The sequence below is a fragment of the Pituophis catenifer genome, unplaced genomic scaffold (assembly GCF_029215685.1).
Source record: "Pituophis catenifer annectens isolate HBS135680 unplaced genomic scaffold, rPitCat1.0.hap2 SCAF_16, whole genome shotgun sequence".
In the NCBI taxonomy this organism is placed as follows: Eukaryota; Metazoa; Chordata; class Lepidosauria; order Squamata; family Colubridae; genus Pituophis; species Pituophis catenifer.
The window spans coordinates 21,206,272-21,218,586 of record NW_027256896.1 but is presented as its reverse complement, the minus strand read 5'-3'; the positions used below and the strand labels follow the sequence as shown (position 1 = coordinate 21,218,586).

Genomic DNA, 12,315 nt, shown 5'->3' with positions numbered 1-12,315 from the left:
TTTACCATTGGTTAGAGAAGAGGTATATATAGAGAGAGCAAATGTAATAAAACAATGGAAGAAGAAAGGGGAGAGTGAAGATAGATAAATGTAATAATAGTAAGCAAGAGAATGTTATAATAAATGAATAATGTGTGGAAAATATTATAACAAATGAATAGAAAATATCAAGAAATGATGAAGATAGGAGGAGCAAGAAGAAGACGACGACACAGGAGAAGCATCCAGATGATACACTGAATGACTGATTATGTATTGTATGTTTGTTTGTTTATAAAATAAAAAACATGATTAAAAAAAAAAGAATGCGAGGAAGCAGTTGGTTCACCCCAAAACCAACCTAGCTGGAAATCAGGCCCCATATTCAAGACCAGGGCTCTCCAAACTTGGTGACTTTAAGACTTGTGGACTTCAAATCCCCAAATTCTCCATGCTGTCTGGGGAATTCTGGGAGTCCACAAGTCTTAAATGTCTATGGAGATTCTCAGTCATCCAGGTCATGGTTGTCAGAATTGAAGAAGCTTTTGGATGAGAAGTGAAATATCTTTTTTTAAAAAAAACACACACATAGAAAAATACATTGCCATGTTTAAACACAATCACCTCCTTTTCTCTTTTCCAGAACAAGTAGGTAGCAAGGAGCTTTGAAACTCCAAAAGTCACATCCCCAAGAGAACCCAACCTGCCATTCTGGGCCTCCGTCAATACTAGCTCAAATTATTGAATTTGTTCCCCTTTCTTTTCAGGTTTTGTTTTTTTTTAGCATGCTCTGCGATTCTAGGATCTGACTGGGCGCTAAGCAGTGCTTCAAAGCCCTGCCTCCCTCTTTTAACCAGATCATTAATTCAGCTCCTCACCCACCCAAGAGTGGAAACCCTTTTAAAGGATTTCCAGCAATTGGAAGAGAGGTGGAGTGGGGTGAGGTGGGGTGGGGTGGGAAGGGGGCTTAGTTAATCCTACCTGAGCCCTCTTCTAATCTCCTGTATTTGTATTTTTTTAAAAAAGGGGGGGAGGGGTGTTCTATCAAGCACTTACTTCCTTAATGATGTACATGCACTGGAAATCTAATATGGTGGCCAGAAAGTAATTCATTAGTTAAACAGATTAGTCATGGGAGAGATTGCAGAGCTCCATGAATTAAGTAAAAGGTTTAATCTGCGCTTCAACGGGAGGCAAGCGAGGGCTTTTATAGCCCACAACATCCATCCCAGGGCTCAACAAGGGAAGGGAAATCCTGCTTCAGAGTCTCATTTAACGTCCTGGTCTACACGCAATCCCTACTAAAAGGACAAGCTTGTGTCCTGATGAGAAGAAGGCAAAAGGGGGAACACATTCTAGGGTGGTGCCTGTGCGCTGATTTCCACCCTTGGATCCCAGAATGGGACCCATTGCTACAGATCCATTGCCTTGAACGGGTCACCCGATTCTCTTCGGAGCAGAGTCTTTCTCTCTTGACTTGGCTTTGCCTTCTCGGAATGCAACTTGACTCCGATAAAGGAGAACATTTGTAGCTCAGGATTGAAGCGAAGGGTCCTTGGTGCTCTCGGAGCTTGAATTCTCTTGCAAACATTTCTTGACCCAACTAGGAAACGTCATCAGTGCTAGTAGGGAGTGGGGTGTGCTCTATCCCTGTGGCTTGCCCTGTTAGTATTGGCTGGGGTGGTCTCAAGGGTTCTTTGTTTGGGCCGTTTACTGTTGGGGATTTTTGGCAGTTCCTTGGTTGGCCTATTGTTTACTTCTGGATGGTTGGTCTGATGTTAATCCTGGAGTTAATCTCTGCTCATCTGGGTGCTGATTGCTGGTGGGGAGGTGTTTTGGGGGTCTTTTTGTTCCCTTTTGGGCTTATTGATTGTCTCCTTTACATAGAGGAGCTGAAGTCCACATGTCTTAAAGTTCCCAAGACTGGGAAAACCTGAGTTACTCTAGCACTGGTTTTGCATGCTCACCCCTCTTGCAATTTACTTCTTCTGGCATTTCTGCCAAGAAGGGTAGCTATCCTGTCACCGCTGTGCGTCTCCTCCAAACAGATTGACACTCATGGAGTTCCTCCTCCTATGTTGCTTGTCCCAGGCTAATTGTGGTGAATTGTCTGCTTAATCACTCCCCTTTTGTCTGTAAGGAGAAACGGGTCCAAGCCTGCCATTACACGGAGTCTTTGGAAGACTCTCTTGCAGGCTTGGAACCCAACCAAACACACCATACAATCATCTACGCTTGTTCTCAATGCAAGGAAGTCTGGCTGTCGTACAAGATGAGGCTGCCTCCCTACGTGCAGAAAAGTTAGGGTAGAGATGGAACCTTTCCTTGCAACCCCCCTCCCAAAAAAAGCCCACAATGATCCCTTCTCCACTTCTGTTTAATCCGGGATTGTCTTCTTGTCATTCTGACAGCTACATGACATCTCAAACTGAGCCCTTGTTTTTCCTCGCTCCGTTGGGCATTAATTCCCACATCCCTCACTTCTTGACCAATCTGGTTCCTTCAGGTTCTCAACACGCTGCTTTGTGGATGATGAACACAGAAAGAGAAGGCATTCCCCCCCCCCAAATCCCCTTTTCTGCTTGGGGTTCCTGAGCAGGAGAAGGTGGAACAGACTGCCAGATCTTAGGAAATTAGCCAAGAGATATGGAGATTAGTCAGCCCTAAAGAAGAATAAATCAACCCCTTTCTTGGCTGGGAGCATAACCTGCAGTGTTCAGATCTCCATCACATCCAACTTCTGCACAAAAGAGGTCTTTCTTTTTCTAAGGCATTTATTTCCTTACATGTTGGGGTTTTTTCATACATTATTTTCCCAAATACCCTTTTTTTTTGTATAGTCCTTTTTGTACTGACACCACATTGAAATTTAGTTGCAAAGGTGTTTCACATTTCAGCTGGGGCACAGACAATGGTGGGATTCCAAATATTTTTACTACCGTTTCTGTGGGCGTGGCTAGGTGTGCGTGGCTTGGTGGGTGTGGCAGGTGAAGGATACTGCAAAATCCCCATTCCCTCCACACTCCTGGGGGAAGGATATTGTAAAATCTCTATTCCCACCTCACTCTGGGGCCAGCCAGAGGTGTTACTTATCGGTTCTCCAAACTACTCAAAATTTCCGCTACTGGTTCTACAGAACTGGTCAGAACCTGCTGAAACCCACCTCTGGGCACAGACCAGGGCAGAGCCAATTAGACAGGGGGAGGTTTGCATGAAGTTGGGGGAAAATGGTTTTCTTCCCACTCTGGATGCTCTTTTTCTTTCATGAATTAACAAGGTCTGCAGGAAAGCTCAAGAAACTTTCTCTGTCTTCCCATACTCACTTTTTGTCTTATAGCGCAAGAGAAGAGATTTGGAAAGTCCTTGCTGGTGAATATGGTTAGCTTCCGTAATTAGTTTGAATTGTTGTCAACAGTCCGGTTGAGTGGATTAGATCACTTTCAATGCAACATTTACAAGAGTTGCTTGGAAACCAAGGACAAGATAGAGGAAGAATGTTCTTCCCAGCCAGTCTTTGTTTGTTGACTCCTTGTGGCTATTCATGTCCCTTGCTGCAATTCATATTTCATGCATTCTGGCTGAAAAGCTGTTCTATGAATAAATAAACTGGCCTGAAAGGCTGTGGCAAGGCAAGATTGTGTGTTGGGTTGAGAAAAGGAGTTTAAAACATGTGTGTGTGTATCTATCTATCTATCTCTAGGTGGGTGGGTGGGTGGGTGGATATGTTAAACATTAAAATCTTCCTTCTGGATTACTAATATTTGCAATTCACTAGATGTGTATTTTAGACAATTCTTCTCCTATCTTGATCCTATCTTGTTTGATACTTTGTCTGCAATTATTACTTTTCCATATTTTGCATCCTGTCACCCTATTTTCCATTGTGATAACAATCCCCCTGGTCACAGGCTCACAAAAATAACTCAGCTTGACAATCATGATGGAGCAAGATAAAATTGTCATTGCCAGATATTTGGCTCTTCTTCATCTGCAACTAGAAGTTAGAGAATAATAGCCAAGGGAAGTATTTTGGCCTCCATTCTGACTTGAATTACCTTGATTTCTCCCTCTTGCCCAGCCGGATGAGCTAACCAATGCCCTGGAGATCAGCAACATTGTCTTCACAAGCATGTTTGCTCTGGAGATGCTCCTCAAGCTCTTGGCTTTTGGCATCTGGGGTTACATCAAGAACCCCTACAACATTTTTGACGGCATCATTGTTGTCATCAGGTAAATTGGCTTCTAACGTTGCCTCAGAAGAATCCTTCTACTTAAAACTGGAGCAAGGGGGAGAGAGAGAATGGATGGAAATTGCCTGCCAGCTGAATTTCCTTGCCTGCTTATCTTTTTTACCACTGCAGCAAATCTTGGGGAAGTAATATTCCACTTCTGGTGTTCCCTGGGGTCACCTCCCCGAATTGTCTTTGGGGAAGATGGGTTGATTTAGCTGCATCTGCAGAGGAGCTGGGAGGGGAGGAGAGAGAGTCCCTAGAGAACGTACACTTGTATCTCCCTTTTTTGACCACCACGTGTCCAAATGAAAAAAACCTTCTCTGGGCCCAACTTCATTATCTGCCAATCGGCCAAAATAAGCAGCTGTGCCCCAGGCCATCTCTGCCATCAGGGGCAATTAGGAAGCTGACAGTTGCTCAGGAGCCGGACAGCCCAAGTTGCCTGAATCTCTTTCTCCATCCTGCAGTGTCTGGGAGATCATTGGCCAGGCCGACGGGGGCCTTTCGGTGCTGAGGACCTTCCGTCTCCTCCGGGTTCTCAAGCTGGTGCGGTTCATGCCAGCTCTCCGCCGACAGTTGGTGGTTCTCATGAAGACCATGGACAACGTGGCCACCTTCTGCATGCTGCTCATGCTTTTCATCTTCATCTTCAGGTAGGAGGAGTCGCTGGGCGCGTCGCCTGTCTTGCCTCGTTAGCCGGCTGCTGTGTTCCTCTCGGGGCTGCACCAATTAGAGTGGCAAGGATCCCATTTGCCCAACACGAGGGAATAAAAATGGCCTCTCCATGTAGTGACAGGCTGGCATTCTGCAGGTCCACGTCTCCCGGGCTGCCTCGTTCCTTCTGCATCCTGCCACCCAGGAGACAAATGAAAGATGCAAAGTGACAAGCATGACACAACAGGGCCTCCCCCTTTGTTTGTGATAGTTGGCAAACAACAGTGAGACAACTGCATTGGCGGCCAAGGACGACTCCTCTCCAAGTAGGACGAGAGTCTTCCTTGGTTGACATGGACCCCATGAAAAGTTTGGTTCCCCCCCACCCCATAAATATACATCAAGTACAATATTCTTCAAAGGGGAGGCAGAGTTTTGCAATCTGTGAAACATAGAGAAAGTCAAATAAGATTTTGTAGACTTCAGGTAGATAAAGAGGCTAATTCTGACACCCTTTGTGTTTCTCCAATTGGGTGCTTTTGGGGTATGGGGGAGGCCCAGCTCTCTCGTGCTCAGTCAGCAGGGTCTTCCATCGTGCTGTCAGGAAATTCTGGGAATTTTGTTCCTCCTGGCCCTGGTGGGATCCAGGTTGGAGAAGACAATGCTACTTCACTCATGTTTCCTAGTCAACAATCTGGAAAAGGAACAATGACCTGAGATATGTCATAATTACAAATTTTTGATTGAAGTTTTACAAAAGGCATAAAAACTAGCACAAACAAAAAAATAAGTAAAGGAAAGGAGCAAAAGTGCAGAAAGAAAGAATGAAAAGGAAAAATTAGAAAGAAGAAGTTTCTAATTTCCTTTTCAGAAAAATAGAATTGCAAAATTATCTCTTCTTTGATTGCAAAAAAACTCCCTTTTTTCTATTATCTGACCTGAGTTATTTCAGACTGCTGTCCAAGATGAAATAAGAGCCAGAACCTTTTCAAATCCCCTGTTCAAATAAGCTGTTTGCTTTTTCAACCATCTTCTCTTTCTTTGTTTCTCTCTTTCTCTCTCCCCTTTTCCTTCCCCACAGCATCCTAGGTATGCATCTTTTTGGGTGCAAATTTGGCTTAAGGACAGAGACAGGAGACACCATGCCAGACCGAAAGAACTTTGATTCCCTGCTGTGGGCAATTGTCACCGTGTTTCAGGTAAGGTCCTTCGGGGGAGGGAGGGGGGGGCTGCAGCCTTTCCAGCTGATCCTTCAATGGCTTCATAAAGGCAGAATATTGGAGCCTCCCCAAAGGTATCAGCGTAACTATTCCAGAAGTCAGCATGGTGGACTTACTCCTGCACACTGGTGGGTCAATCATCGGACAGGCAGGTCAACCCCAGTTGGAAATCATTCCAGAAAATGTAAGATCCGCCTTTTGCAGCCTGTTATCTCCAAACCTCCAATATGTAGGTCAGCATTGCAAATTACACGCTGGCAAGGGAATTCTGGGAGTTGAAGTCCAGCCGTCTTAAGGTGGCCGAGTTTTAAAAACACAGCTTTAGAAGATTAAAATCAGTGGAAAATTCCCTGGAAGATCGGAAAATGCTGAGAGTCTCTCTCCCCTTCGAGCCCCCCTGTCTAGATAAACAACCACCAAGGATTAAATAATTGACTGCTGGGAGACTCTGACAGCAGCTTCGTGTCATTTATGCTGTCACTCTGTCCGTCTAATAGAGAGGCTGGCGCTGTTTTCCTAGCAAAGTCTTGCAGCTCACTAAATTAGGTGCAAAAGAGACCGAAGCTAAACTTGATGCTTCTTGTCAAGGGCAGTGGAAGCTGCATTATCAAGTGTGGAGGGGAGCGGGCTGGGTGAAAGGAAGGCTGACTTTTGGCTCCATGAGGGGTTTGAAAACAGCTTATCTGGTTAAGATGAGGCGAGCCTGGGGGGAAAGGCTTCTGCTTTCTAGAGCTCAGTTCCTGGGTTATTCTTGGTCACCCTCCATACCTGCCCACAGGAAGAAGTGTGACCTATAAACAAAACTGATCTAATTAGCACCATTGTTAACAATAACCAAAGCCTTGCTACTTTGAATAGAGACAAAGTTTTTCTGTCTCCCGTCCTAATGCAAAGCCCTCATTTGCATTTATGATCAATGGCTCATCGTTTCAGCAAACGTTGTGAGTCAGCAGGAAAAAGAAGGAGAAAAAAATGACTCTGGGTATCGTATTGGATGTACTTTCTACCTGTGGCGCTTCCACACAAAATGGAAGTCTCTGAAGTTAGTTCTGGGAAGGATGGGTGGCAATCAGATTTGGTCCCAGTTTGGTCAATAGCAGGAGGCAAATAAGAGAAGGTTCATCTCGGCAACTGACCCGCAGATGAGCTTCCAATAAGGGGAGAGAGTTTGGGAAGGGGAGCAACCTGTGGCAATTAGATCCATCCAGAAGATGTTGGTCCTTGGTGTCTCACTTCAATCTCAGCTGGTGGAATGGTGAGCGATGTTCCTGGGAGGGCAAGCCTTGATGGGCCTTCATTCCTGGGGGAAAGCTGCTAACTAGATGGGTCTGATCTTGTACATTTTCTGAACATGCACAAGAAAGAGACTCCGCTCAACAATTATTCAACCAAGGAGTTGTTGTAGCTTCTTACCAGCTCCTTTCCTTGGAAACACACACAATGATGGAGCTATGCAGGAAAAAGATGCTATAGCAAAAGGACTGTACATGTGAGACCACTTGGAAGGTCTAATAGCCAAGCATGGAAACACATAGTGAAACCAGAAAAGAGAGAAGTGGGTTCAGATGTTCTTCCTGTCCCAATTGCTTCTTTCAGATCCTGACCCAGGAAGACTGGAATGTGGTCCTCTACAATGGAATGGCCTCCACCTCCTCCTGGGCTGCTCTCTACTTTGTGGCTCTGATGACCTTTGGCAATTATGTCCTCTTCAACCTCTTGGTTGCCATCCTGGTAGAAGGTTTCCAAGCCGAGGTAAGGAATCCACGAATGGCTGGTTGGGGTTTTTTTGTTGAGTGACTCCACAGACCTTAATGGTGTCAAGGACACATTGAGGTGCAGCTCCTTATTTATGAATAGTGTAATCGTATCGTCATAACATCTTATATACTAAGCATTCATTTCAGTGGCACAGATATAAATCCCAATTATCTAAACATATTCAGCAGGTATAACAGACCATGATTGAACTTTGTACCCTGGGATTAGATGGTTGTTAGTTGGGCTTATCTCAGCAGTTGGTTAAACAAAATTATTTTTTCAAAATGTGCCTGCAAATAACTAGCTTCCCACCCTGATGCCTTCTAAATAAGATGACTACAAATACAAAAATGTCTAGGTAGGACAACGTATTTCAAAATATTTTCATCAAAATTCACGGACAGCTCTGGTGTTCATTGTCAGTGATCTAGGAAGACCGTTTTCACTGTAGGAAAGCAAAAGTCACAACATCAAGAAGATCACTTGGATATGAATGTCCAACTGCACTTCCTGGAAGAACTCCGTATGAACATGTCCTTCAGGAAACTCTTTCTTACTTGTCCTGGTCAGAGCTGCTAAGCTTTCCCTCTTCTGACAGCTCTACAAGATAAATCCATAGCACAGTTTTCAGCAAGAGCTATGTCCCCATTTCCATCTCAGAAATATAACCCATCACATCACATGTCATCAAGGAGCTTTTATGAAGTCATTAGTGTATGGAAATGAACTTGGAGCCTTACCTGCAGTCAGCCTGCTTGAGTGAAGAATGGTGACTCAGAGAGGGGCTTTAATCACAGGCAGGAGAGGAGAATATTACTACGTTTTCCCAGCTCAGTAAGAACCAAGTGGCCATTTACCATCTCCGAATGCCCAACTGCCTTTCTCAGCAGGATGAGAAATTGCTTTGCTCTTCAAGGCACAAGTCCTCAAGGAGCGTCAGGGGAATGAACGGAGAACAGGTAGAATTATGCTCTCCTCCTGAATTCTTCTTTCCACTTTCCTCCATGCATTACTGGCGACCTCTGAGTAATTTAGACTTACTCTAAATAAGTTGAAGTAACCACACAAAGAATGGGGGATGGTGTGCCTGCCCAGGATGCTGAAATAAGATGGCCATCAGGTTCACAAAAAATGGAAGCAGAGCAGGAAGTCAGTTTGAGAAGCAAGGCAAAACTGACAAAATGGAGCAGAAAGTCCCACCTGCAGCACACCTGATGGTTGGAGAAGACTCGGTTGATCCCGAAGTCCATTCCTTCCTGTCCAGAACTCATATATGTCCACTTGGTTCATTGCCTACAATGAATAAAATCTTCAAAAGTTGAACCTGGAGACGGCAGATATGATTTTTTTATAGGATCTAAGTCAACATAGGTCTAACGTTAGAGAGCAATCACATGTTCCCCCAGTTTCTGTTGTGTATTTAGTATTATTCTGTTCTTCCTCTAAGGGTGAAGACCTGAGTCCTTCTAATAATTCCTCTCCCCACCTTGACCTGCTTTGGCTGGCTTTGGTTCAGTTGCCCTCCTGCTGACAGGGATTGCCTTCAGGTTCTAAGCCAGTCTATCAGATTTTCCAAGAAGATCTTCCTTTGGAATCCCTCCATGAGAAATGATTTTGCTCAGAGAAAACTCCTGCATCTTAACTCAGACTGATTGGATTAAAAATGGCAGCGGCAGCAGCAGCATCATTGGCCAAAGGCTCCATTAAATTTAGTTCTAGCTACTGGCAAATTGACTGCAACTGCAGTAACAAGATTATACCTTCCTGTTCTTTCCCACCGAGAGAGCCTCCATCCATCGTGGCACTTGTGTCTTCATTTCATCCTCTGCTACCCACCAGCCTTTGGCCAATTTGGCTGAGAATTCAGCCTCTGGTTGGCTCCTGTCTGGGGAGGCCGGCTGACAATGTTATTATCGTCTGAGCCTTTCCCAGATTCCTGTGAGTTGTGGAGCTTTTGCTAACTATTGATTTCCTATTCTTTGAAATCAGCTCTGGCAGCTTCGCCTTCTCTAGCCACTCAAAATCTGCTCTTTTCATAATAACTAGAAAACATAAGTTAGAGAGCAAACTCATCCAAAGCTTCCTTTTCTCCACAAAGTGGCCAGTTGGATCCTCTTGGGAAACCCATGAGCAGGGCAACTAAGGCAGTGGTAGTGCCATCAAATGTGACGTTCGCTTTAATAAGAGAATAACAGACTTGGAAAGGGACCTCGGAGGCCTTCTAGTCAACCCCCCCCCAATTCTCATGGCCATTGGCTTTGAGAGATCCATAAGAATCACATCTATCCATCTCATGTGAATTCCAGCCTTTCCCTCTGAGGCTTCCTTTCCAACAATTGGTGATAAAAGCAGAAAGTGCAGAATCAGTCAACAATGGAGCTTACCAGGGATGGGAAAATGCCATCAATTCTCTCCTAGCTCATTCTCCCTCCCTTTTTTGTTAAGGTGTTAAGTAAAACCCAACATTTTGCAGCTTGTATCCTTTCGGGATGTTGGGATGGCAACACTTAATTTTTTTCCCAAGATGAACTTTGCTTCAGCCTTCCCTTCTCGTCCAAAGGCCTTGCTGTTGTCTTCAGGTGCTCTCCTTCCTTGCAGCCTCCACCTCTCCCTGTCTTGTGGTTCCACCATCATGGCCCTGGATATATTTTGCAGCCTTCGAAGGAGCTGATACCAGAATGAGCCATACAAAGCAGGCCTCTCCAACCTTAGCTACTTTTAAGACTTGTGGACCTCAACTCCCAGAATTCTGCTGGCTGGAGAAATCTGGGAGTTGAAGTCCAGAAGTCTCAAAGTGGCCAAGTTTGGAGACCCCTGCTATGTGGCCTGAAGGAATGTCATTAGGGCAAGTCTGCCCCCATGCACTGTGCTGTGACCCACAAGCGCACACTGTTCCTCTGCTTTGCACCAGTGCCTGTTCTTGGCCAGGGTCTCTCTGGAATCCCTGTGTGCTACAGACCCATCCTCCCAATTTTCTCCACATCTGTGCTCAGAGATAGCCAGGGCAACAGGCAGAAGAGGTCAGCACATGGTTCTCTGGGATAGTAGCCCAGAATTTCTGGGAACACGGTGGCCCTATCTGCCACCCACAGTTTCATTTCCATCTCTTCAATGGCTTTTCCCTAAATAAGCAACAATAATAACCGAGACCACCAATCAGGAACAATTCCACCAGCCCCACAGCTGTGTATCCATCACTCTCCTCCTGATCTCCATTCATCCGCCGATTCTCCAGCATTTTTGGCTTCAGCTTCTATCCCAGGGTTTCGGGTTGGCAGCTACCATCTGGAAACATTTGGCTGCTCGGCTGGCACTGGACAAGCAGGAGAGGGCATCTTTTCAGGAGAGGCCTAGAATACCCATTGTTTCTGCTGGCCTCCAGATGCCGAGCTGCTTGAGTTGGTTGCAAGTCAACAGCTAAGCAGAGGAGGAGGTGGGGTCTAAGAGCCAAGGGTCTTATTGGGGCAAGAATTGGTTGACATCCTGCCCGCCCCTCCTACACCCCCCCCAGTGAAGCAAAGAATCCTAGCTCCAAATATGAGAGGGGGGGGAACCCTCCTTTGCAGATGTGTTCACCAGAACACAACCCATTAATTTACTCAGCAAAATAAGTTATTATGTAATGAAGAGTTGTCTTCCAGATTTTCCAGTCTCTTGGCCACATAAATGGCCTGATTCTGCAGAACTAGGGACTGGCAGCCCCATCCTCTGCTCGGCATAAATATGTAATTATTGGCTTGGCGAACCGCAGAGGAGGGAAGAGGATTCGGAGGTGGTGATGACACCCCTTGAAGCTGTGATTTAAATGTCCGGCAAATGTCCTTTTCATTTCCTCTTAAGAAAGAAGCCGAAACAGCCGTTAGATAGCAGGAAAGCTCCGTCCATCAGCTCCTTCCGCCTTAGCTCTCTTAGGTTAGATCAAGTGGTATTCGGGGGTGGGGGGTGGCATGTAACCCCCAGATCCAGAGGTTGCAACCAGATGCAGGTTTTAGACGTGCCCACAGAGACTCGTGTCAACTCTACGGCTTTGTATTCTGATTCTACTTCCGGTTTCTCTGAAGGTTTTTAATATTTCTGATTCACTGGATCATCAGAGGAAGCTTTGCGAGCACACCTGCTGTGCGGACAAGAGGATTTCGATCTGTTTCAAAAGGGCCCTGAGGCAGATTTATTGGGGGGTGGGGGTGGGGAAATCAATGACATTGACACCGAGTTATGATCTGAGGGAAATTTAGTACAAAACATTCTGCGGAGAGTACCTATAAGTCCACCAACAATTGCCAAGGTGGATAAATCATGTCACAGGAAATGTTGGAAATGGTACAGAGAAGGAAGTTATTTTTTCATCCGGGGTAGTGAGATTAAAAATAAAAAACCCAATAACACAAAGTACTGGAAAGAAATTTCATCCAAAGATCTAGAAAATTTTGAAAATCTCAAAACCATAAATATTTTTTTTTATTACAGATGAT

At 45.1% G+C, this 12,315-nt stretch overlaps 1 protein-coding gene across 1 annotated transcript in view; it reads left to right on the top strand.

Moving 5' to 3' along the window:
- CACNA1H (calcium voltage-gated channel subunit alpha1 H) overlaps nt 1–12,315 on the top strand; it is a 132,366-nt gene that overhangs the window by 94,906 nt on the left and 25,145 nt on the right. The window contains exons 11-14 of the mRNA XM_070955121.1: nt 4,058–4,209; nt 4,679–4,864; nt 5,947–6,064; nt 7,682–7,837. Of these exons, the coding sequence (XP_070811222.1) occupies nt 4,058–4,209; nt 4,679–4,864; nt 5,947–6,064; nt 7,682–7,837 (612 nt within the window). The remainder of the gene's footprint in view (nt 1–4,057; nt 4,210–4,678; nt 4,865–5,946; nt 6,065–7,681; nt 7,838–12,315) is intronic.